Raw genomic sequence first — 23,083 nt, forward strand, 5'->3', positions numbered from 1 at the left:
CTGAAAGGCCTAACTGTGTGTGTGGCTTCGGGGGTTGTTTAGATTTATAAATATTTTAATAGGATTTTTATTTCTTCATAACAAATATCTTAGAAACCTTTGTACCAGGAGCAAATTCGTGGGGGTTTTTTCCTACAAAGCCTAGCTTAAGAGAGAGAGAAAAAAGAAAATGGTCACAATTTTCAAAGTCCCTAAGGAGTATGTGGCAGTCACACCTGGTTTAAACACCCTCCGCTCTGATGGCATCAATTATCCATTATTCCTTACGAGTTCCGCCCCGACCCACGACCTAAGAGGACAGTTGGAAACAGATAGGCCTCATTTTAATTTGACTTCTTAAGGAATGTATTCTTGAGTAAATAAGACATATTAGGTATTTAAACCTCCAGCTGGAGAAATTATAAAGCCAAGTTAGACAACAGAAAATCCCGTAGGTGAGTGATCTAACAGCCCAAACTTATTAGTCAGGCTTACCTAGACCAGGGAAGGGAGAGGGGCCCCGTTCTGGAAGCGTGTGGCGAAAGAGGAGGTGGGGCACATGGGGGGAACCGTGACCCTGAAGTCACGGCTCACAGCCACACCTGCTGGCACTGGCTTCCTTCCTTCCAGCATGACTCAGCCATGTGGCTACGGGTCCAGGTACCTCTTTGCAGAAGATTCTTGGTGTACCTCTGACCTAAAGCCAGCTCTTTTCACTCAATCCTTCCTCTTATGCTGATTCTAAGACCTTATAAATCCTTCCCCAGAAAAACCACTTCACTAATCCCAGGTTGTGTCTACCTGGCGCTAAATCTCTCTCTGAAAACTAAGAAAAGAAAGATGATCTATTCCTGAGACTCAGATGTTTGACATTCTGAAGACACGGGCTCCTACGCACATGTCTTTTCTGCACGGTGGGGCTAGAGGATAAAACGTGGAAACATGCACTGCATATTAACCTAACAGTTAAGCACAGGAATAAATACTGTCTGGCCTTGAACATGTATTATGGCCCTTAGAGCTACCCAGATGATGTTATGATGCTGTGAGCCAAACGATGACAGCAGAATTGAACTATTGCCCAAAAGCAATTACTGATGAGAATTGATTATTTCCACAAAGAAAGGTGACCGATGGATTCGTTGTCCTATCACAGCAGATTTGGGCAAAACTGCATCATTGTTAAAGGGACTGAGCTACCTGACACTAAAAGGGAACAGGGACCGTTAAGACACGAGGATTCCTCCAGATATGGGTCTGTAACCTGGAAATTCACAGAATGTTGAGGCCACCACGGGGCTTTCCAGGCTTGTCCTTGAAAGATCCCATACTTGCCCGTCCCCTCCGTCAGATGAAATTACGCCATGCCTGTCGTAACACTCTTGAGATGTGAGTCAGTGGCGTTTCACAGCACATCACGCTCCTGCCGTGCCTTTTATTTTCACAGGGAATGGTAAAAAGACAGACCTCGCTGAAACGCACAGTAAACTGCTGGGAAATGATATGTGACTGAAGAGTTGGAAGTAGTCGCCGCGCCTTATTGGGTTCGCCTAATTACACGTTTCACTGCCTCCCGTATAGAACTGTTGCCTAAGGTGTCTGTGGCCTTTACACCTCCTTCCTTGATAGCAGAAGCCAAATGCCACGCGATCACGTTGGCACGAAATCTTACAAGTGCCTCCAAGTGCATCAGGACCTGCGTCCTGCAGAGGGACGGCTCTCCCAGCCTTCGGGCGGCGACACTTGAAGAGTCCAAGGTGCACATTCTTGACCAATCTGACACAAAAGAGCCCCCGGCCGCCCCACTGCCTCCCACCCCCTCCACCCTCCCCCAAACAAAGCACCACAAAATTAGGGCATAAATACATCAGGGTAAGAAAGAACACACGTACACAACATCCGACGCCGTCCACCGATGGGAGGAAACAAGAGAAGCAGGACAATCGGGCACATACTTGGCCTGCTCCCATGGCCCGGGGGCTTCAGCGGTTACCATGGCGGGACGGGGCCGCAGGGAGGACCCCAGAGGGCAGGCTTTGTCTAGGTGCCGCTCAAACAGAGAGCTGGGATTCAGTCTGCTGGTTTGTGTACTTTGGGGTGAGCCATCCTCACACTGAAAAGGCCGAGAGGAGCGGCGTTGGGTTTGACTTGATCTCATGCCTTTGGGTTTCTCTTGGCATCCCCCCCTCCCTCCCCACCCCATCACCTCCCCCGGGCCATCTCCGCCTTCCCCTCCGTGGAAACAAACAGCGTTGAGCGCTCTCAAGGGAAGACGCCAATCAGGGGTTTCCCTTCTCCGGGGATAAACTGCTGGTAGGAGCATCCCAGATCCCATGGGCAGGAGTCAGTGCAGAAGCCAAAAGAAGGCTCTTTACGTGGAAAAGGAAATTAGAGTGCGGTGCAAGGCCCGGGCCCCGGACGCTCTGGCCGCGCAAGCTTTAAGGTTAGAAGAGTAGAGTCCAGAGCAACTCACTCCACACCTGAGCTGAACACAGGGAAATGGAAGCGACGGGGCCAAGCCGGAGGCTGAGCAAGGGACTCTGGGCAACGTCACCCGCTCCCTAGACCTCAGCTGCCTCACCTATCAGAGGGAGGCAACGCCCTGGGGTCCGCCCCCGCCTCAGAGTGTCACTGCGGGGGTCACAGCCCCTTTGAAAACACACCCTTAGCCGGGACAGCCCTCTGAGACACCCCCACCGGCCCTCACAGAGTCGCAGCCCCAACCAGGGATAGAACCCGGGCCCCCTGCAGTGGAGGCGCGGAGTCCTAACCACTGGACCGCCAGGGAAGTCGCCCGGAGGTGTTTTTTAAGAGCAATGGAGGTGCACGGGGCGAGGAAAATGAGCTTCCACAGGAAGCAAGACTATTTAAGTTGACTCAGTTTGATCCAATGTCCTTCTCATCAAACTAAAGAAGTGCCCCGGGGCCGGCCCACTCTGTTGAAAACGGTTGAATCACTTGACACCCAACTGCGCGAAACAAGGATCTAGCAGCTACGTCCGTCGGTCTAACCGCGAAACCGCTTGTGTTCAGCTCGGAGCCCACGTCGGGCAGGCGCCAGCTGGGCAGCGCCACTTACTGAGCGAACCCTGCAACCCAAGCCTTCGCCCCATTTCACAGAGGGGGAAATACGCTCAGAGGCACAAATAGTGGACGTCAAAGAGCGTCCAGCCCCAGCTCGGTCCTACCGGCTACAGAGACGTGGCCTGGACTCGGGCCACACTCCCCGGCCCTCTGGCTGCTCCTGTCAGAGCCCTGGGCTCAAAGGACAACGTGTTGGAATAGGAGAAGGACCTCCACCCCTCGGCCCCTCTGAGGCCAACTCCGAGATCACAGCCAACGAAGACCGAGGTCCCCAGAGCCCTGTCCAGCAGGAAGGAAGTACCTGGAGCCTGAACTTGAGACCTGAGATCTCTGTTGCTATTGTTAGCTTGCTTTGTTTTGTTGAGTTTCTTTTCCATCAGAGTGCATTTCACAGCACATCACCAGTTGAACTGGCTAATTAATAAGAAACATCTGTCAATTGACAAATATTTATTGAGCATCTTCTGAGCCGAAGCTGCGGGACTTACAGAGATGAATAAGACTCACACCCTGAAGGCTCTTCTGGAAATTAGCAAACGTGTTGAGGATACAAATAGCGACCCCAATGACGGAAGGCAAGTAACAACCCTCAAAGTTAAATATGCATGTGAGCAGTGACACAGAGGCCATCAGCTTGACTCCAAGGGCATGACACACTGGCGTCCGGGGTCCACAGGTTGAGATGTGGGGAGACCGACGGACTCCATGGAGGGCGAGAGGCCACAGCTGTCCCCGAAGGTGGATGCCGAGCTAGAGGGCGAAAGTGATGGAGAAGTTCACTGGCTGGGCCACGGACTGACCATGGGTCCTGCGGGGACGGCGTGGGTGACCCACACGCAGCAGACAGAAACGCAGGAGAGTAATAAGTCTGGAATCTGCCCCGTCTAAGTTAATCAAAAGAGACATGTATGATTAAAGACCCCAGAACCGTGGGCTGCAGCTCTGGTGGGGGCGGGGTGGGGGGGAATGCCCAGATCAGATGCCAGCTCTTGGTAGGGAGTCCTGTGGCCTCTGTCGCCTCACCTGTGACAGGAGCATGATGCCCCCCGCCCTCAGATCGTAATCACCTCCTTCCAGCCCAGGAGGAAACAAGGTCCCAGGTCTTGTTCGTCCTGACCAAGCGTTTACCTGCAGGGGCTGGAGAGAACGTGGCCTCTTACTGAAGAGCTAATGTTTAATCCATGTGTGGTGGGTTCAGCTGGGGCCAAAAAACTTGTTCAAGACCAAGCCGGTACCTGCAAGCGTGGCCTTAGTGGGAACTAGGGTCTTTGCAGGTGGAATTAGTGAAGATGGGGCCACACTGGTGTCAGGTGGGCCCCAACCCAGTGACTGGTGTCTTTCTAAGAGGAGGAGAGACCACAGGCACACAGGGAGGGGACGGCCAGGGAGGGGACCGTGGAGGCAGAGGCTGGAGTGACACATCAGCAAACCGTAAGATGCCAAGGGCTGCGGCAACACCAGAGGCTAAGAGAGAGGCGAGGGAGACACCCTCCCCGGCGCCGTCAGGGAGACATGGCCCTGCCGATCCCTGGAGCTCAGGCCTCTGGCCTCCAGCCTGTGAAACAGTGCATGTCTGTTGTCTTAAGCCCCAGCCTGTGGCGTTTCGTTCCAGCAGCCCCGGGGAATTAGTCCACATCAGGACAACCAGGACAGAGCACAGAATGGTGCTAAAGTAAACACACTCAGAGACCAAGAGGCGAAAGGCAGCCGGTGAGACTTCCAGATGCTCCATCCCGCCCGAGATGCCGGGGCCCTGCCCTGGCGGCTCTGAGGCCACAGGAGGCCCAGGCTGACTTAGCTGTGGGGAATCGTGTTGTCTGCCTGGATCTATGTATCACAATAATCTGTGAAAAATAAAACTGAAACCAGCAAAAGCTGCAAAAAGAGGAAAGAAAGGCGCAGCATCCTGCCACAGTGATGGGTCGTGTGTCGGACCACCTCTGCCCCCCACCCTGCAGACGGACAGCCCGGCAAGCTGGTTGCCACTCCCTCCCCGACGGGGCTGATCAAAGGCCCTGGAGACCCACACGCTGTCACGTGGTGAACAGGATGCTGAGTAACAATAACAGAGGACCCGAAGGTGAGGCGGGCTTGGGAAGTCCTGTGTCTGAAAATCTCTGTCGTTCTGAAGCAGCAGTGGTCCCCTCCTGGCGAAGGTCCCAAATCCTAAAACAGAGACATCTCACGAGAGGCCCGCCCAGGAGGGCTGCTCTCGGTCAGAGGTTTCTCTCATGCTGCACTGTGTTCTCTTCCACAGTCATCTGAGAGATCAATAATTCAGGGAAAGATGCAGCCGTAGGGGATGGACTTGAGGACACGGGGAGGGGGAAGGGCAAGCTGGGACGAAGCGAGAGAGTGGCCTGGACTTATATACACGACCAAACGTAAAATAGCTAGCTAGTGGGAAGCAGCCGCATGGCACAGGGAGATCAGCTCGGTGCTTTGTGACCACCCAGAGGGGTGGGACTGCGAGGGTGGGAGGGAGGGAGACGCAAGAGGGAAGAGATATGGGAACATATGTATATGTATAACTGATTCACTTTGTTATAAAGCAGAAACTAACACACCATTGTAAAGCAATTATACTCCAATAAAGGCGTTAAAAAATAAACAAATAATTCAAGGATTCATAGAAATGATGTACCTGGGCATATGCCTAACCTGAAACCCACGCTTCTGCCCACAGCTCAGGGGCAGCCCCACGGCCAGCCTGGAAACACAGCGTTGCTGGGTGTCTCTCCTGGGACTCAGGGGTGCAGAACCCGGAGCTTGAAGACAGAGGTCAGTCTGGTCCATGCTGCCCACTCACTGCTAAGGGGCTCTGGGCACAGTCACCTGCTGCTCATGTGTGCTGGCGTCCGCCCGGCAGAGACCTCGAGCCCGCCTCTAGGGCAGGGCCACCCTCTGTCACATCTTCTGTAAGTGCCCGGACAGGAGATCTCACCTCTCTGTACCTCGTTTTCCTCACCTGTGCAATGGGTTGTGGGCATTGATTAACCGAATTTTATCTAAGCACAATGAAAACGTATAATAAACACTGAATAAGCAAATCCGATTACCCAAAGTCACAGGTGAGATTTCCCTTCTCACCGAGTGACACTCTGGCTGAGATGCTTGGCAAACACAAGAGGACACCCCCATCAGCCAGGCCGCTGTACGCCTCCACCAGGTGAGGGGCCACGGGACCCCCGGGGACGGCGCCTCCCTCACCCACAGCGTCCTTCTCCTCCTAGCCCAGCCCCTAGAGGGCCGAGCCCTGTGGTGTGGCATCTGTCTCCCCGGGAAACTCCCCCCAGCCAGAGCCACCGGCCACCCTCCCAGGGGTTCTTGTTAGCACCCCCCAAATGTTGGGTCCGGGGTCTGTCGAACTGCTGAGGTCCCAGCGGCTTTCGCTAACGTTGTCAAGCCCAAATGTGTGTTCGCACCTCAGTTTCCCCTTCTGCGCCCTATCCCGCCTCCTGATACGCCTGACCCCGCTTCCTAGCCCCCTCCTCTGCCCCTGCCTGGCCCCCTCCACCCGATGCCTCTGTGTTTCTTGCTCTTGGTTGTGCCTTTAAGAGGGATGTGGCATCGCCCTCTTTCACGACAGCAAAGAAGGGGGTGGGGGAGGGGATGCACCTTCTGGAAGCTGCCTGGCCAAGTGGGACCCACAGGGCCTCCCCAGCTCCACACGTGGCTGGTGCCCGACATAGCCAAAAGGCCCCGGGAAGCCACCCCAAACCAGAGGTGCATCCTCGGGGAGGGGCCGAGGCGGCCGAGGCATCCGAGGGACAAACCTAAGGGGCCAGGAGGGGTGCTCACAGCGGGCAAGTAGGGCCAGTTCCGGCTCTCTGTTTCCCGCCGTGGAGAGACTGCTGGACGAGGCAAACGTGGAACCACAGTATTGATGGCCATCATGCAACAGGGCTCAGGAGCGGTCGGGTGACTGGCCAGGAGGGAGAGGGCGGAGGAGGGCAGACCTGGAGCCACAAGGGTGCCCCGGCGGCTGGGACCCGGGAGTCTTGATGCCGGGGATGCTCCCTGGACAGCGGAGGGCAAACACCGAAGCCGCCGCCTGGGGAGCCTCTGTGCTCTCTCTGCTCCTGTAGAGAAATGGCTTCTGTTTCTGCGTGTCAGCACTGCATCCCTTTTTTATTTAAAAGAAAACGTCTGCACAGAAGTTGCCCAGATGATGTAAGCGCTCTGCTTCCTGCCAAGAAGGGTCGCAGCTACCCTCCTTCAGAGAGGCGGGGACAGCCAGCCAGGGGCTCTACCAGCCCGGTGGACACAGGACGCAGGCAGATGCAGCCCGGAGTCCTCACTCCCTGGACAGGTGCATCTCGTCCGCAGCGCCTACCCCCCCAGAGGCAGGGCTGAGTCCGAGCCGGGCCGCTCCGAACCCAGCTCTGGCCCCTGCAGACACACACAGCCCCTCGGCCGTGCGGCAGCTTGGGCCCACCAGGCCCTTCCCAAGTAAGGGAGGGAATCGTAAGTCCTCAGGATAGAAGGGGCCTCGATGCCACCTGTGCTCCTGCTTCAAAGAGTGCCTGAGGCCTGGAAGACGCCCAGGTCCTACCCCTAGGCCTGCTGCAGCGTGCAGCAGCCTGCCCATCCCCTGGCGGGGCGGGGCCCTCTCTCCGCTCTGCTCTGCTGAGAATGGCTGCCCTGCAAGCGCCAGCCCGCGAGGACGGCATCGCCCCACTGGCCCCTCGTGCCAGCACAGCCAGAGCCGCGGGCCTCCCCACCAGTTCCTCCTGCCACTGCCATCGCCACTGCTGCAGCTCTACGGGGCCATGCATGCAGGCGGCAGCAGCTGCGGTGCACCCAGGTGAGGGCTCTGGTTGTGAACGGCAGGGCCTTCCCTGGACCCCTCCAGGAAGCCGGAGACTCATCCCCCAGGCCCAGGTCAGCAGGGAACATGGTGTTAGGAGAGCAGCGCTGAAGGACCCCATCCCTCCAAAATTCAGAGGGGCCCTGGCTGGCAATCTCTAGGAGAACCGTAACAACGGAGATTCAATTTGCCAAAACTGGAACAAAACCAGAAAGAAATTGAAACTGGATGATTGGATGGAAAGAGAATGAGTACAAGTATTATCAGGAAGAGGAGTCAAAGTGAGGGATACAAGGAGGAGGGGATGTAAGATTAGAGCCCAAACCCAGAGACTGGAGTCCAGGTGAGCCCTGGATGAGTGTGGTAGGCAGCGGCTTCGATGGGGAGGCCAGAGTGCCAGCTGTAGGGCCCAGCGGGTACCACACTGGGAAAAGGGAAATGGGGGATTGCAAAAACTAATGGGGGGATCAGGGGAGGATGACCAAGTTGTCTAGCCCCGCTTTCAGGGCCCTCCCAACCTGGTCTGCACATATTTTTCCCAAACCTGCAGACCCAGAGCCTGAAGGCAGAGTGAGGAGGCCATCTAGCGGTGGGGGCTGGTGGGAAGGCAGGGGCCGGGCCTGGGAGGCGCCTCCTGGGGGTGGGGGCAGAAGACAGGCAGCCACCTGTCCTCAACAGGGATGCTGGTGAAGGATGGAGGTGGGGAGGGATGGGGGATGGAGGTGGGGAGGGATGGGGGATGGAGGTGGGGAGGGATGGGGGATGGAGGTGGGGAGGGATGGGGGGATGGAGGTGTGGAGGGATGGAGGGATGGAGGTGGGGGGGATGGAGGGATGGAGGTGGGGAGGGATGGGGGATGGAGGTGCGGAGGGATGGAGGGATGGAGGTGGGGAGGGATGGAGGTGGGGAGGGATGGAGGGATGGAGGGATGGAGGTGGGGGGGATGGAGGGATGGAGGTGGGGAGGGATGGGGGATGGAGGTGGGGAGGGATGGGGATGGAGGTGGGGAGGGATGGGGGATGGAGGTGCGGAGGGATGGGGGATGGAGGTGGGGAGGGATGGGGGATGGAGGTGGGGAGGGATAGAGGTGGGGAGGGATGGAGGGATGGAGGTGGGGGGATGGAGGGATGGAGGTGGGGAGGGATGGGGGATGGAGGTGGGGAGGGATGGAGGTGGGGAGGGATGGGGGATGGAGGTGGGGAGGGATGGGGGATGGAGGTGGGGAGGGATGGGGGATGGAGGTGGGGAGGGATGGAGGTGGGGAGGGATGGGGGATGGAGGTGGGGAGGGATGGAGGTGGGGAGGGATGGGGGATGGAGGTGGGGAGGGATGGGAGGATGGAGGTGGGGAGGGATGGGAGGATGGAGGTGGGCAGGGATTGGGGGATGGAGGTGGGCAGGGATGGGAGAATGGAGGTGGGCAGGGATGGAGGGATGGAGGTGGGCAGGGATGGGGGATGGAGGTGGGCAGGGATGGGCGATGGAGGTGGGGAGGGGTATGGAGGGAAGAGGGCAGATGACCATGGGAAAGAAGGGCGGAGCCCAGACAAATTAGAAATGGCTCCTGAGGTTACCTGGGATGTCGGGCCAGGTCAGGAAGAGGCTGGGGTCTGGAACCTCTGACCCGCACGGGGAGGGGCCCAGATGGTCTGGAGGGGCAAAGGCAAAGAGAGGGAGCCATCTGGCGTCTGGAGGTGGAAGAGGACAGTGTCTGCTGTCTGGGAAGTGGGGAGGGGGCGGGATGAAAGGAAGGGGAAGTGGGGGGAGGGCGAGACCTCAGGCTCAGGGTGGCTCGGCTGACGCCCGTGTTTCCAGGGCAGTAAACACACAAGCTACAGTTGATCCTTGTCCTGACTCCCCATCGCACCCCAGCCCCACCCGCCCCGGGGAGCAGCCCTCGGAATTCAGAGTGGTGGGTTTACGGTCCATCGTTATTTCATTCTTGAGGGTTGGCCAGCTCCCAGGCAGGCGGCCCTGGCAGGCTCTCGGGGTGTCCAGGGCTGGCCGAGACGGACAGGAGGTGTCTTTGCCCGAGCCTGGGCCCCCTGGGCTGAGGAGGCCTGACGGCCGGGACCTCCCATCTCCTGTCCTGCCTGCTCCCCACCTGGAGGGAGCCGAGCCCCCAAGTCTCGGAGCCACGCAGAGCTCTCTGCAGCTCAGGCTCTGGGTCTGGGGGTCCCGGCACCTGCGAGATCTCGGGCGGGCATCCCTGCTCATGCGGTGGCCACACAGGCTGCCCGGTCTCCCGCCAGGGGGTTGAGACCCGGTGCTGCGGCCCCTTCGCCTTTGCCTGAGCCGGAAAAGAGGGGAGGAGGGAATCAGGAGGCTGGAGTGTCCCCAGCGCGCCGGTGGCTTCTCAAGCCCGCATGCCCAGCAGTGTCACAACGCTGGCTGCGTGGCGACCACTTGAGGCAGGCCCACCCTCCTGGGTCCAGGACAGTGTGACCTTGCTGCGTCGGTTCCACTGGGAGGCCTTGAGGAAGTTGGGCTGATGCTTCACAAATCAGAGAATGGAAGAGGCGGGGTGGGGATGCGCTCCTGGCCAGCAGAGGCTTGGAGATGCTCAGTGTCTGCAAAGGCCCAACTACAGCTTCTTTCGATGTCCCCTTCCACGCTCCCCACACCCAGAGGAAAAGTCTGTCTGCACTGGAGCTTACCCAGACTGCGGCAAGTGTCCCATTGTTCTGAGGACCGACCCGGCCTCTCTCGCGCTGGGGTCAAGGGAGAGCGCCTAACTGCACAGAGTGACAGCCGGGTCTCGCTCCGTCCACTCCACACGAAGAACCCTCACTCCCGCGTCCCACTCCAGAGCAGTTGCTGTGTCAGAGTGAGACAGGGAGGGCCCAGAAGGAGGAGGGCATATTCTGCAAAAAGGGGGAATCTCCGATTTTCTTTTCCTGGTCTCAATAAGACTTTTTAAGTTAGTTTGTTTCTCAAAGTGCAGGAATTGGGGGCTCCAGCATCGCCGGCTCTGAGCACCGGGCCCTCTTCTGCACGCCCCTCTTTGACCAGAACGCTGTGCCCCCAGGGCCCTGCCCCACTCGGGCTACAGCCCCCAGGACCCTGAGGATGGGCCTGCCAAGCTCCAGGGGAAGCCAGCTCGGCGTGATGTGGAAGGAACCTGAATTTCACATCCAGCTCATCCCCTGGCCTGCACTTTGCTCCGATCGATTGAATCATGGGGTTGGTGCGTGTGCACAGCCTTGCCCACTCGCCGCTGCCCCCAGGCACAATGGGCCTCCACCCACCACGCAGGCACCAGCACCAGCTCCCTCCTCTGAGCTGGGGTTCAGCCCCCAGACCCGCTTGGGCCCAGCCAGCCGGATCGTCCCCTCTGCACCAGCCCCTGAGCACGCCTCCATTCCACTTCCAGAGAGTTAAAAATAATGCATTAATTGAACCACATAAAGGAGCAGCATTTTCAAGTTTTTCTAAGGTGCTTAAAGCACTTCAAATAGCACTACGTTACGTGCAGTCCCGGCCCGGCGTGGCAACTGGAATATTCGGGAGGGGGCACAGGCCCCTCTTTCTTTCAACTGCAGGGAGCCCTGGCCTGCATGATAAAGTCTCTGGGAAAATATTTAGATAAGACCTGGGCAGCTTTGCCCCTCAAACATTTGAGAGACTATTTGTTTGGTGATGGAAGCTTGGCCGGGGGTGGGGGGGGTGGCGGTGGGTCTAGATTGTCCTTTAAAAACTTAAGTTGGTTTTAACTGAAGCATCTACCATTCTGGAGAAAGTGAAGGGGGAACGGGAGGTGTGCCCCGGGCAGGGGGTAGCTGACGTTATCCGGAGCAACGTGCCTCCTCTCTCCCTCTCACCTTTGTCTCGGTAAAGATGTTTTTCTCTTTTAACTAGAAGCCTTCAGGTAAAAATAAAGCAGCCACAGGAAAAAAAATTAGTCTTTTTTAGGGTTAAACATCAGAAGAGAAGCCTGTGCTGCTTCGGCCAATCAGATGCGCCCCTGCCAGCTATAATATAGTACTGAAGGCAGCCTCTCGCACAAGCTCTCAGGCTTGCGACCATTTAAAATCAGACTCTTTTTGTCTTTTGATTGCTGTCTTGAGCCCCAACTCCGATGTGTTCCGTTATCAGCGGCCAGCAGCCTGCCGTTCCAGCCCCCGTCTGGGTGGGGATCGGTGGCGAGTCCCCCGCAGCGGCGGCGGGCAAGGTTATATAGGAAGAGAAAGAGCGAGAGGCAGAGAGCGAGGGCGCCAGCAGCCAGCCGGAGCGAGCGAGGGAGGGAGAGCGCACGGGCACACACACTCGCACACCCGCACCCTCGCGCACTCAGACCTGCTCGGGCCAGCCTTGAGGTCCCCGGGCTCCATGGACGAGATGCTACTGCTGGCGAGATGTCTGCTGGTGGTGCTGGTCTCTTCACTGCTGATGTGCTCGGGGCTTGCGTGCGGACCCGGCCGGGGATTTGGGAAGAGGCGGAACCCAAAAAAACTGACCCCTTTAGCCTACAAGCAGTTCATCCCCAACGTGGCCGAGAAGACCCTAGGGGCCAGTGGAAGATATGAAGGGAAGATCACCAGAAACTCGGAGCGATTTAAGGAACTCACCCCCAATTACAACCCTGACATCATATTTAAGGATGAAGAAAACACTGGAGCGGACCGGCTGATGACTCAGGTAGAAACCCAGCACGGGGCGTGGAATGTGTTGCTTCCAAGGGGTTATGTGTAACCATGCCGTTCAGTCTGTTTGCTCTTCAGGCAGGTAGAAAGCCGATTTTGTCCTCTCCTTCCCCACCCACCTGCCGGCCTACCACCCCTTCCTCTTCCTGGAGGGGAATGGAGGTGAAGGGTCCAGCCGGAGAAGTTTAGGCTGGGGGGTGGGCATAAGGACGCTAGGAGATGTGGTCCTTGCATGGCCCTGATTTGATCTGTCCTGCTGGGATGGCCTTCCCATCCTGCCTCAGCTCTGGCTTGTAACTTGGGGAGACCTTCACTTTGGGGGCATCTGTCCTTTCCAAGTTGGGAGTGGGAATGGAGGGAGGGGGCAAGCATCTCCCCCATAAACATAGAGTGGCGTCCAGATCACTGTACAAGTGTAGCCTCGGCGCTTACACGTTTCCCTTCTCCTCTGTGTTTTTCTTTCCCACCACTGCTACCCCCCCCCGCCGCCCCCCACCAAAGACCCTCAACTGGAAAAGCCAGGAGGCCGGGCTGACAAAAGGTCGGGGCTCCAGAGGCGGCTGGGCTAGTCCCTGACCGTATCACATAGCTCCACTGCGATTCCATCGCTGGCACTTGTGCCCATCAGAGTGTGAATGTATCGATATTTCTTTAAGGATGCCCTCTTATTCTCCCGAGCCCGCGGTACTTGAGGGGAGGGACTTAGAACTTACTGGCATTGCATCACGCTAGTTTTCAACCTGCTTGCATAGGAAATTAGGAGCGACTAGATATTAGCGGGAGGGGGGGCTGGAAAGAAGAACCAAAGCAAAGCACGCATTCCTCTCTCCCTCTCCGCCTCCGTTTGAGACTTCTGGCTGCCAATCTGCCCGTCAATGGCAGACTTTCTGCAACTCCAGGCACGTATAACTGAAGCTAGAAATGGCTTTCCTGGCAAATATAGGTCAACATCTTTTTTATTGCCCTATTAAAATATTCAAGTCCTACCTTTAGGGCCAGGAGCGCACCGCAGCTGACGGAGCGGCGCTGGCGGGGCGCAAGTGCAGGGGAGGCTGGGGGTGGGAGGGACCGAGGAGACACCTCCCGGCCGCTCCGCTCCCCAGCCCGATGCCCGGCCTTGCTGCGGAGCCGAGGAAGGCCAGGGGCATGCGGGGTAGCGGGCTCCAGCTGACGGACGGAGGCGGAGAGGGAGGGGAGGAGAGGGTCCTCGTCCCCGGCTCGCTCGCATCTGCTCCCGACCACCTTAAATCTGGACCGCGAGTGTGGACGCGCGCGCCTGTGCCCGAGAGCAGCGCGAGCCGCAATTAACTCTGCGCAGGCCGCGGGGTGCCCTGCGCGTGCGGCCGGCTGCGGGCGCTTCTCCAGCTCGTCTGGGGCTCCGACCCCCTGGTCACCCTCGGTCCCGGCGGGAGGGCAGGGGCCTTCCCGGGATCCCTCGGCACCGAGGAGAGGGGCGCGAGGCCAGAGAAAGCGGCGGGGGCGGGGACGCCGCAGGTCCCCGAGCCGGAGGGCTCAGCGGCCGCCGCGGTCCGCGCCGGGCCGACGCGGGAGGGAGCGGGTCCCGGCCCGCGCCCTGCCCGGGGCCCCGGGCCTCGCCGCCCCGCCTACAAGTGCGAGCGCGCGGAGCCGCGCACCCGGGCAGACGCATCTCGGCTCCACTTACTCCCGGGTTATCGATCTCGCGGCTCGGGTTTCAGTGCGCGCGGGGCTGGGCTGCGGCCGCCCGCCGGCCCCTCCACGCGCCCGAGCGCGGGCTCGGCCAGGGCTCCCGGCGGCGCTCCGACGGCCCGGCTGCCGAGGCGGTGCGGGCGGGCCCGGCGGGCCCGGGCGGGAGGGAGAAGCTGGTTCCAGGGAGGAGGCGCCTCGCGGGCCTGGGCGCCCGGCCCGAGCCCCCCGCCGGGTCCCTCGCCCCGCCGCCCCCGGCCGCCCCGCCGGGACCTACAGCCGCGCGGCCCGGCGCCCGGCCGCTCTGGCCGCAGCGTGCGCTGGCAGCATTTGAACTTCTGACCTTCTGTCAACTTCCCTCAGACGAACGAAACGAAAACAAATACTTTTTTCCCTGGGCAGTGGCTATTCCCGTTCCCAGCACAAAAGGAGGGGGGAGGGGCAGCCGACGTCGGAGTGGGGTGGGGAGAGCCAAGCCAGGCGTGTACCACGGGCCCCAAAAACGTGCCCTAAAAACCTGGAGGCTGGGGAGGGGGGGTGGCCTGAAAGGCGCCCCCTGCTTTACCCCTTCCCCGTCCTTCCTGCGTCCCCGGTCCTAAGAGTTAAAGTGGGGAAGGCGGGGGACCTGGGAGGTGAGGGCAGGGCCGGGGGAAGGGGAAGCGGCAACGCCTCCCGGGCTCCTGGGGCACCTGCTCCCCCCCCCGGCCCCCCACTTAAGATAACCACCTAGACTCTGCTCTCGGGTGCGTGTCCCTCCTCCCCCGTCTCTGCGTGTCTCTGTCTCCCTAATGTGACTGTCGCCCAAGTCCCTCAACCATGGCAAGATCGTCCCCAGTGGAACTTTCAGAGCAGTTCAGGAACGCATGAGCCCCTGGTTAATATTAACTCCGAGAGGGGGAAGCGCAGACAGACACGCTCTCCCCGCAGGCCGCGGTGCCGAGGGGCTCCGAGGGGGCAGGAGGCCGCGAGGGGCCGGCCTGCGGGCTGCGCGGGGGACCGGCCCAAGGCGCCACGTTGGGCAGATTTCCGGGTGCGTGGCGGCCCCGGGGAGCGGCGCTCAGGTGTGGGTTTGAAGGGAGGGGCCTGGTTTTCCGGAGGGGGGAGGAGGAGCGGCGAGAGGTGTGTGCGGGGACCCGAAGGGACCCTTCTGAAGTCGGGACACCCCCTCCCCCGCGCTGGGGAAGCCCGTGGGCGTCGGCGGTGACAGTCCCTGCTCGGCTCCCGGGCGCGGAGCGGCTGCGCAGACTGGGGAGGTGGCGCGGGAGCTCGGGCGTGGGGAACAACTTGGCCTCCGCCGACACAAAGCCGGGCCCGTCGGCCCCTCTGGGCTTCACGGTGGCTGCACAGAGGCGGGGTTGATTCGCGGTACACGACCCAGTGAATTGATAACCGGCCCGGGCTTCCCGGGTCTGCCCGCGACGATCCCGCCCGGCCGGGGCGCAGAGACTCTTGCAGCCGCGGGCCGAGGCCGCGTTGCGCCTGGCGGAGCCCGGGCCTGCCTCGGCCCTGGGTTCCTCGCCTGGGGTCTCCATCTCTTGTCCGAGTGGCGCAGCTCAGAACGCTGGGGGATGGTACACGTGCTCCCCTTCCTGCCCTCCCCCTCGCCAGCGGCCCCGGGGGAAGCCACTGAAAGCTTCATCTGCCCCCCGAAAGCAGGGAGCTGGGCTGCGATGGGGGCTCGGGAAGCGAGTGTCTGCGTGTGCGCGTCGGTGGTGTGCGCCTGCGCAGCCGGTTCCACATCCCGGCTCTAAACTGACCCTGGTTTACTGATTGATTTTCATGTAAAACGCATTCAATCCTCAAGATGACCTCACTCAAACTCTGTCCTTCTGACTTTTTTTTTTTTTAAGAAAACTGTTGGCGGGCCTAGAAACCTGCAAGCGCTGACCTGTTACCAGGACCGCCCCCTAGCCTTCTGCCCTCCCTCCCTCCACCACGCGCGCGCGCGCACGCACGCACACACACACACACACACACACACACTTGCTGTATGTCTAACTCTACAACCATATACTGGTTTTTACTGCTGCCAACTACACAGGTCTTTTCCTGTCGCGCAATCGGTCGCATCCCCTTAAAACGCGGCAGCGGCCTTGCCCAGCCCTCCGTCTCCCCCGCGCTCTGTAAGAAAGAGTTCCCCCAGGCTATAATAGGGTCCTTGCTGGGGCCGGCTGGTCATCTCGGTAACCGGGGTCCCCGCCCGGATATCAGCCCTACCCTCTGCAGAAGTCAACTTGGAATTGTCCCCTATCCCTCCTGAGTCTGCCTCTCTGGGGGACGCCCCCATCATGACTTTGTCACCACCTCCCCTTTTTCCAACCCCGCACCAGCCGCAGTATGAACGCCCAGCGAGTCACTGTGCACACAAACACGCAGGTGATTCGACTCTTTCCTGCATCCTTGTCTGAATGGGACCCGAGAATTATATGGGAACTCCCACAGCTTTACCCTGGCTTGAGTCCCGCCTATTCACCGCTTCTTTGCTCCTACTGGCAGCTTCCTTGTGGGAGGTGGGGGGAACCCCAAGGGCGGTTTCCAGGAGAAGCCTCCCTAAGGCAAGAGCTCAGAGGCCCCAGGCCTTTCTGGCTCCCCTCCCCCTCCCCTCCCCTCCCCTCCCCCCTCCACCTCTTAAGTTGGCTCTTCAAACTTGCAGGACACCATTCTGCGCCGGCCAAGAAAACAAGAGGGGGGGAGGGGACAGGTTAAGGAAAACAAGGGACACAATCAGACCACAGAAAAGCCGGGAGAAAAGAGTTCCACGGGGAAAAGGAATGTGGCTGTCCAGATAAAGAATGTTTGTCATCCGGCCCTGGTCTTATTGAAAATTATAACTCACCTGGTTGCCTTTCACTTCTGGTTCCCCCACCCCTTCAGCTGCTATCAGGGTCCCACCACCCTCTCTACCTTTGGCTTAATTCTCACCTCAGATAGGCGCAGGGCAGAGATAAGGCAAAGCTTTTAACTCTGTAAGAAGTATACCGTGTATTTTTCTTTCTACGGCTAAGTTGCACCCGGGGCCTCTCTCCCGCCTCCTGAGAGGGAGTTTGTCCCGGGAGTTGGGTGGAGCCTTGCACAGGTGTGGAGCGATGGGGCCACAGAAGAGGGCAGGGGCGTGGAGGGCATCGTGGAGGAGGACGCGGGCCATAGCCTAGGGTGCTCCTGGAGGCTGCTGCAGCCACTGTCCAAAACCACGCAGTTTACTTATTTCGAAGACAGACATTTCATCTGCCTCTCAGGCCGTGACGGGGGCTCTGCTATTTCAGGTGTGGAGAAAGGCGCTCAAGTCGCCTCCGAGAGGACGTGCCTCCTCCTACGATGCCACCCCCTCCTCCCTAGCCGAGCTCCCCCTCTCCGGAACAGGCCGGCCGGTTCCAGGCCTGGCCTTGTCTCCCTACCTCTGCGCACAGCCCGCATCCTGGGGGGCTGGGCAGAGCAGCCCAGGGGTAGGGTTGGGGCAGGCCCGGACGCTCACGGGCGCTGGGTGCCCCTTCTCTCCACAGCGGTGCAAGGACAAGTTGAACGCCTTAGCCATCTCCGTGATGAACCAGTGGCCAGGAGTGAAGCTGCGGGTGACAGAGGGCTGGGACGAGGACGGCCACCACTCAGAGGAGTCGCTGCACTACGAGGGCCGTGCAGTGGACATCACCACCTCGGACCGCGACCGCAGCAAGTACGGCATGCTGGCACGCCTGGCCGTGGAGGCCGGCTTCGACTGGGTCTACTACGAGTCCAAAGCACACATCCACTGCTCGGTGAAAGCAGGTGAGGGGGCGGGCCCACCCCACCCATGCCGACAGCACCCCCCAGCAGCTCCAGATCCGCGCCCCAAAGCCCGGCTCACGGGAAGGAGGAAAGTGGGGAGGAGGGGGGCAGACAGGGAGGGGGCTGGGTGATGACTGGTGTTTCTGTGGCGGGAATAGACTCCGTGAGGCCTGTCCCGGTCCCCAGCCGGGAGCTGTCCCTACCTCTGAGGCCACAGAGGCCCACGTTCTCCGAGCCCAGAAGCAGAGGGCATCTGGCTTCTTGAGCCTTCCCCCACCCCTGTTTCCGGAGTCCCCGCTGCAGGTGGCAGAGACAGGGAGGAAAGATGGTGGGGCGGGGGGGACTGTCCTGGTGAGAGACTGCAGCCCTGCCCAGTCGGCCAGCTCTGGCCCAGAGCCTCTGTCTCAATAGCGCTTAAGAATGAACTACTCACCACCCGCCACCGGCCCGCACCCGGCACAGGAGGTTCTGCCCGGGGTGGAAGCCTGTGGATTCTGAACTAACTTAACTCACTCGGCCTTTGGGAAGAGGCCTGATGGGAGGTAATAAAGCCGGTAGTTACCACTTCCAACATCTGGAGGCCGCAAGCCCAGAAGCATCCGTCCTTATTAGGAAACAGCTGGGCTGCCCTGAGCCACAGGCAGGGCCAGGAAAGCCAAGCCTGCAGCTGGAGCCCCCGCCCGGCTCCGTGAGGCTGACTTCCCTGGGCCTGCAACGCCACACGCTGTTGCTGGCGAGGAACAGCTCCGGAAGGAAGGCGCGCGCGCGCACAGGCCCCAGCTCCACGGAAGCAGGTCTCTCCAACTCTCGGCAGAAGCCGGCGCGTTTAGCAAGACAGTTCACAGTGAATTTCGGAGGAACTGCGTCTCCCCCCGCCCCCAGTTTCGCCTGTTTGTGACCTAAACTGTATTTTAATAGCGTATGTTAGTAGAAAAACACTTTCAAGGTGTCGAGGCACACTTTGGAGGTAAGGAAAAGAGTGGCCTCCTGTAACAACAGAAAGAAAAGGTGTGGAAGCCTGGGGAGAAGGTCTGGGCTTAGAGCCCGGGAAAGGGTCTCAGACGCCAGCAGGCCGGGGAGGCGCGCCCCGACTTCGCGGGGCTCCTAAATGGCGGCGCGGCGCGGCGCGCCGCCGGCTCCGGGCCACCCCTGTCCGCGGGGTCCCCCTGGCGGGGGTCCCTCGAGGTCTCCTCGCAAAAGAGCAGCGGTCGTCCGGCCCGGGACCCCGCCGGGGGAGCCGGGCCCGGCGCGCAGAGCCGCTCATTGGCATTCCGCGCACACGGGCCGGGCGCGGGGCGGTGCGTGTCAAGCAGGGTCGTGCGACTCGACGCCTCGGGCTCGCCTGCGTCCCGGGCGCATTCCGGGCGGCTAAGTCGGGCCTCCAAAGGCCGGCCCCGCACTTCATGCCGGAGAAAACGATGAGAAGATTAAAAGCCCTCAGTAATTCCAGCAGGAAGATTCTTTCTCGCGATCTCTATTTGCAAAAAGCAGGATCCCGGAGACTGGAATGCAAAGAAGACGGGGACGTCCCCGCCCCTCCTCCACGGCCCCCTGCGCGCCGCCCGACTCCGATTATTGTCCTCGGGACAGTGAGCCTCAGAGAGCGACAGAGGCCCGAGAAAGCGGGTAGTCAAGGGGCCTTGAGAACCCGGCGCTTCCAGAGCTCGGAGCAGGCCCCGCCATTTAAAATTCAAATACACATCTCGAGTGCTTGGAAGAGAGGCCTGGCTGTGCAAATAGTGCTTGTGAGGCCCGGGCTTCTGGAGAGCCCGCGTGTGAATCGCCGGGGGTGCGGCGGGGGGGTTGCACCTGAGCAAATAGGGAGGGGGCGGCCCAGAGCTAGAGAGAGAGGGAGCCGGGAAGGGGTGGGGGGATGGAAGGAGCCCCTCTTCCAAGAGCGCCTCCCATTTGTTGCAGAAATTACAATGACAATGGCGAGCCCTTTATTGGATTTTAATTAGAAGATCCGCACAAGCCCCGATTTTCACACCTCGGCCAATTCTCTGGAATGTTTGTCCAGTTGCTACAACTACTACAGCTATTTTTCAGCCCCGCCCTCGCCCCCAACCGGCCGACACCCACCAGCCGACACCAAGGCTCCCCGCTGGGCGCTGGGGGCGGGCGGGTGGGGCGCGGGGAGCGGCCGAGGGTCCCCGCCGTGCAGCCCGGGTGCGGAGCGCACGAGGGGGCGCCGCGCCCCGCGCCGGAGGCGGGAGCAAAGGAGGGTGCGCCCCGGCGCCCGGGTGAGCTCAAGGAGGCTTCCTGAGGAATCCAAGTGGAGAACAAATACCCTCTGAATTCGTGGCGAGGTTGGGTGTGTGCTGAGCCGGCGGGGGCGGGGGAGGGGCGGGGGAGGGGGGAGGCGAAAGGGAAGGAGTGTAACCGGCCTCCCGCCGGAGACGCCAATCGACCTTTGTCACCGCCAGTCCAATCCTAAGAGAGTCGTTAAGGAATGCGTCTGCGTCTGAATTTGGTCACCGAGGCGGTGGGGATGGGGAGAGGGAGGTCCGCGCGGGACCGGCCCGGCACCTCTCCCCGGAGCCACGCGCTTCCTCGGTCTGGGCGCGCGGGACACCAAGCGTGCGCCCCCCTTCCCAGTCGCGTCTTCCTCTCGGGACTCACCGCCCTGTCTCCTCTTCTCTCCCTTCTCTCCCCCCGCAGAGAACTCGGTGGCGGCCAAATCGGGCGGCTGCTTCCCGGGCTCGGCCACGGTGCACCTGGAGCAGGGCGGCACCAAGCTGGTGAAGGACCTGCGCCCCGGAGACCGCGTGCTGGCTGCCGACGACGAGGGCCGGCTGCTCTACAGCGACTTCCTCACCTTCCTGGACCGCGACCACGGCGCCAAGAAGGTCTTCTACGCGATCGAGACCCGGGAGCCTCGCGAGCGTCTGCTGCTCACCGCCGCGCACCTGCTCTTTGTCGCGCCGCACAACGGCTCGGCCGGCCGGGAGCCCGAGGCGCTGTCGGGCGCCGGGCGGCCGCCTGGGGGCGCGCCGGAGCGCCGGGCGCTCTTCGCCAGCAGCGTGCGCCCTGGCCAGCACGTGTACGTGGTGGCCGAGCGCGGCGGGGATCGGCGGCTCCTGCCGGCCGCCGTGCACAGCGTGACGCTGCGCGAGGAGAGCACGGGCGCGTACGCGCCGCTGACGGCGCAGGGCACCATCCTCATCAACCGGGTGCTGGCGTCGTGCTACGCGGTCATAGAGGAGCACAACTGGGCGCACCGGGCCTTCGCGCCCTACCGCCTGGCGCACGCGCTCCTGGCCGCGCTGGCGCCCTCGCGCACGGACCGCGGCGGGGGCGGGGGCGGCGGCCGCGTGCCCCCGGCCGCGCCAGGTGCGCCGGCTGCGCCAGGTGCGACTGACGCGCCAGGCGCCTCGGGCATCCACTGGTACTCGCAGCTGCTCTACCAAATAGGCACCTGGCTGTTGGACAGCGAGGCCTTGCACCCGCTCGGCATGGCGGTCAAGTCCAGCTGAAGGCCAGGGGGCCGGGGAGGGCACCGGGAGGGGGCGGGGCGGGGCGGGCGGGGGGAGGGGCGAGATACCGCAAATGACACACGGAAAAAGCGCACGAAATGAGACTTTAATTATAATAATAATTAATAATAATAAAAAAGTAGGACAGTCCAAAGTAGACTATAAGGAATCAAAGACCCCGAGAAATTCTGTTGTTGTGTTTAGTTTATATATATATTTTTTTGAATTTTTTGATTCCTGTTTAATTTTGGTTATTTTTTCACCTCTCCTGGCTATTTATTTGTTTGGTATGAATAGATGTTTTAAAATAATATGAACCGGACCTTCAAGAGCCTTAAATAGTTTGTTTCTTGGATAATTTATTATCATGTGAACTGTACTCACAGGGGGAAAGATTATTTTGTGAAGCCAAGCGACCCGCTCAGAGTCTATTTTTCTACATGTCCCTCGTCCTGACTTTCAGAAAGCAAAATTCTGTCCTCTCCATTCCTCGTTTGCAACGCTCCTGCTTTTCAGCAAGTGTAAACTAAAACATGCTTCATGGGGGTCCACAAATTATATTTTTATACACAGAATTGTAAATTAGATTTTTGAGAGATCAATACTTAACTGAATTACATTTCATTTTTGAAATAGTGTAAAATATGAAAATATATTATTTTAATTTAACTAGTTTCCGATGTAACAGCCATCTCCTGTTTTGTCTTCTGGGTTGAATATTTGCTTTGTCATCACCATTTTGGCCACATTCTTGGAAGTCAAGACTGTTACACACTCACACACACACATACACTTTTTTTTTCTTGGACAAACTGGAAGAACTCTGTTATTTTTAACTTCAAAGAATTTATTAGAAAATAATATTTTTTAAAAGCGCACATAGTGATGATCCCACAAGGATGGAGCCTGTAGTTTGTACAGAGAAAAACAAAGGATGTTTTTGCATTAATAAATTGAGAAATAACTGCTGTAAATTTACTAAAATGTATTTTTGAATATTTTGTAATAGTTTTATAGAAATAAAATGTGCCACGCACAGCCTGGTTAGTATATAATAACTAAGAATTCCTGTTGCAGCCCTTTTTCTTTCCTTTTTTTGGCTTCTTTGTTTGGGAAACCTAGTGCTGACAGGAGTTCCCAGTATTATATTTAGATGTGTTGCTTATACTGTGAATTCAGATCCACTTACGTAGGTAACCGAATCGACTTGTTTGTTTTCGTCACTGGAGAAACCTCAGCTCTGTTTGTATTTATTGTGTGAAAGTCTCTCTACTCAAAGGATGGCGGTGCCGTGCTGGGTGCCCTTCTGCCCTCACCTCCCCCAGCTTAACCAGCACAGCCTCGGTGGCTGCCTGGAGGAGATGGCCTGGGGCAGTCACCCAGAACTTCCTCCCCAGGCCCCGCGTCACTGGTGGCCGACTTTGTTCCCTCCGCTTGGTTGACCCAGGTTGGGGTGCACTGTCCCCCTGGCCTTGCAGGGAGGAGGTCCTAACTGCTTTCTGAAGTCCTGGGGTGCCCTTTTCAGAAGGGTCCCCAAGGAGAGGGCCAGGTGTTGACAGTCTGCAGGAGGATGTGTTCCCTGCCTGCTCTGTGCGGCCCGGCCTTCCCTCCTCTCCCGTCACACCCACTAGAGCCTCAGGGTGCCGGGGTCCTCGGGCCACGCTG

The 23,083-nt window shown here is 59.4% G+C and overlaps 1 protein-coding gene across 1 annotated transcript; it reads left to right on the top strand.

Annotated features, from left to right (window-relative positions):
- Positions 1-11,902: 11,902 nt before the first annotated feature.
- On the top strand, positions 11,903-21,453 carry SHH (sonic hedgehog signaling molecule). Its single transcript, XM_004281230.3, has 3 exons — positions 11,903-12,510; positions 17,681-17,942; positions 20,604-21,453. Exons 1-3 carry the CDS (start codon positions 12,202-12,204, stop codon positions 21,416-21,418), a joined length of 1,386 nt encoding a protein of 461 aa, XP_004281278.1. The 5' UTR covers positions 11,903-12,201; the 3' UTR covers positions 21,419-21,453.
- Positions 21,454-23,083: the final 1,630 nt, after the last annotated feature.

Source organism: Orcinus orca, chromosome 9 (assembly GCF_937001465.1).
Source record: "Orcinus orca chromosome 9, mOrcOrc1.1, whole genome shotgun sequence".
Lineage (NCBI taxonomy): Eukaryota > Metazoa > Chordata > Mammalia > Artiodactyla > Delphinidae > Orcinus > Orcinus orca.

Coding starts and splice junctions, on each gene's coding strand:
- SHH (XM_004281230.3), top strand. CDS start 12,202: ATGGACGAGATGCTACTGCTGGCGAGATGTCTGCTGGTGGTGCTGGTC. Junction 12,511..17,680: donor CGGACCGGCTGATGACTCAG/GTAGAAACCCAG, acceptor TTCTCTCCACAG/CGGTGCAAGGACAAGTTGAA. Junction 17,943..20,603: donor CCACTGCTCGGTGAAAGCAG/GTGAGGGGGCGG, acceptor CTCCCCCCGCAG/AGAACTCGGTGGCGGCCAAA.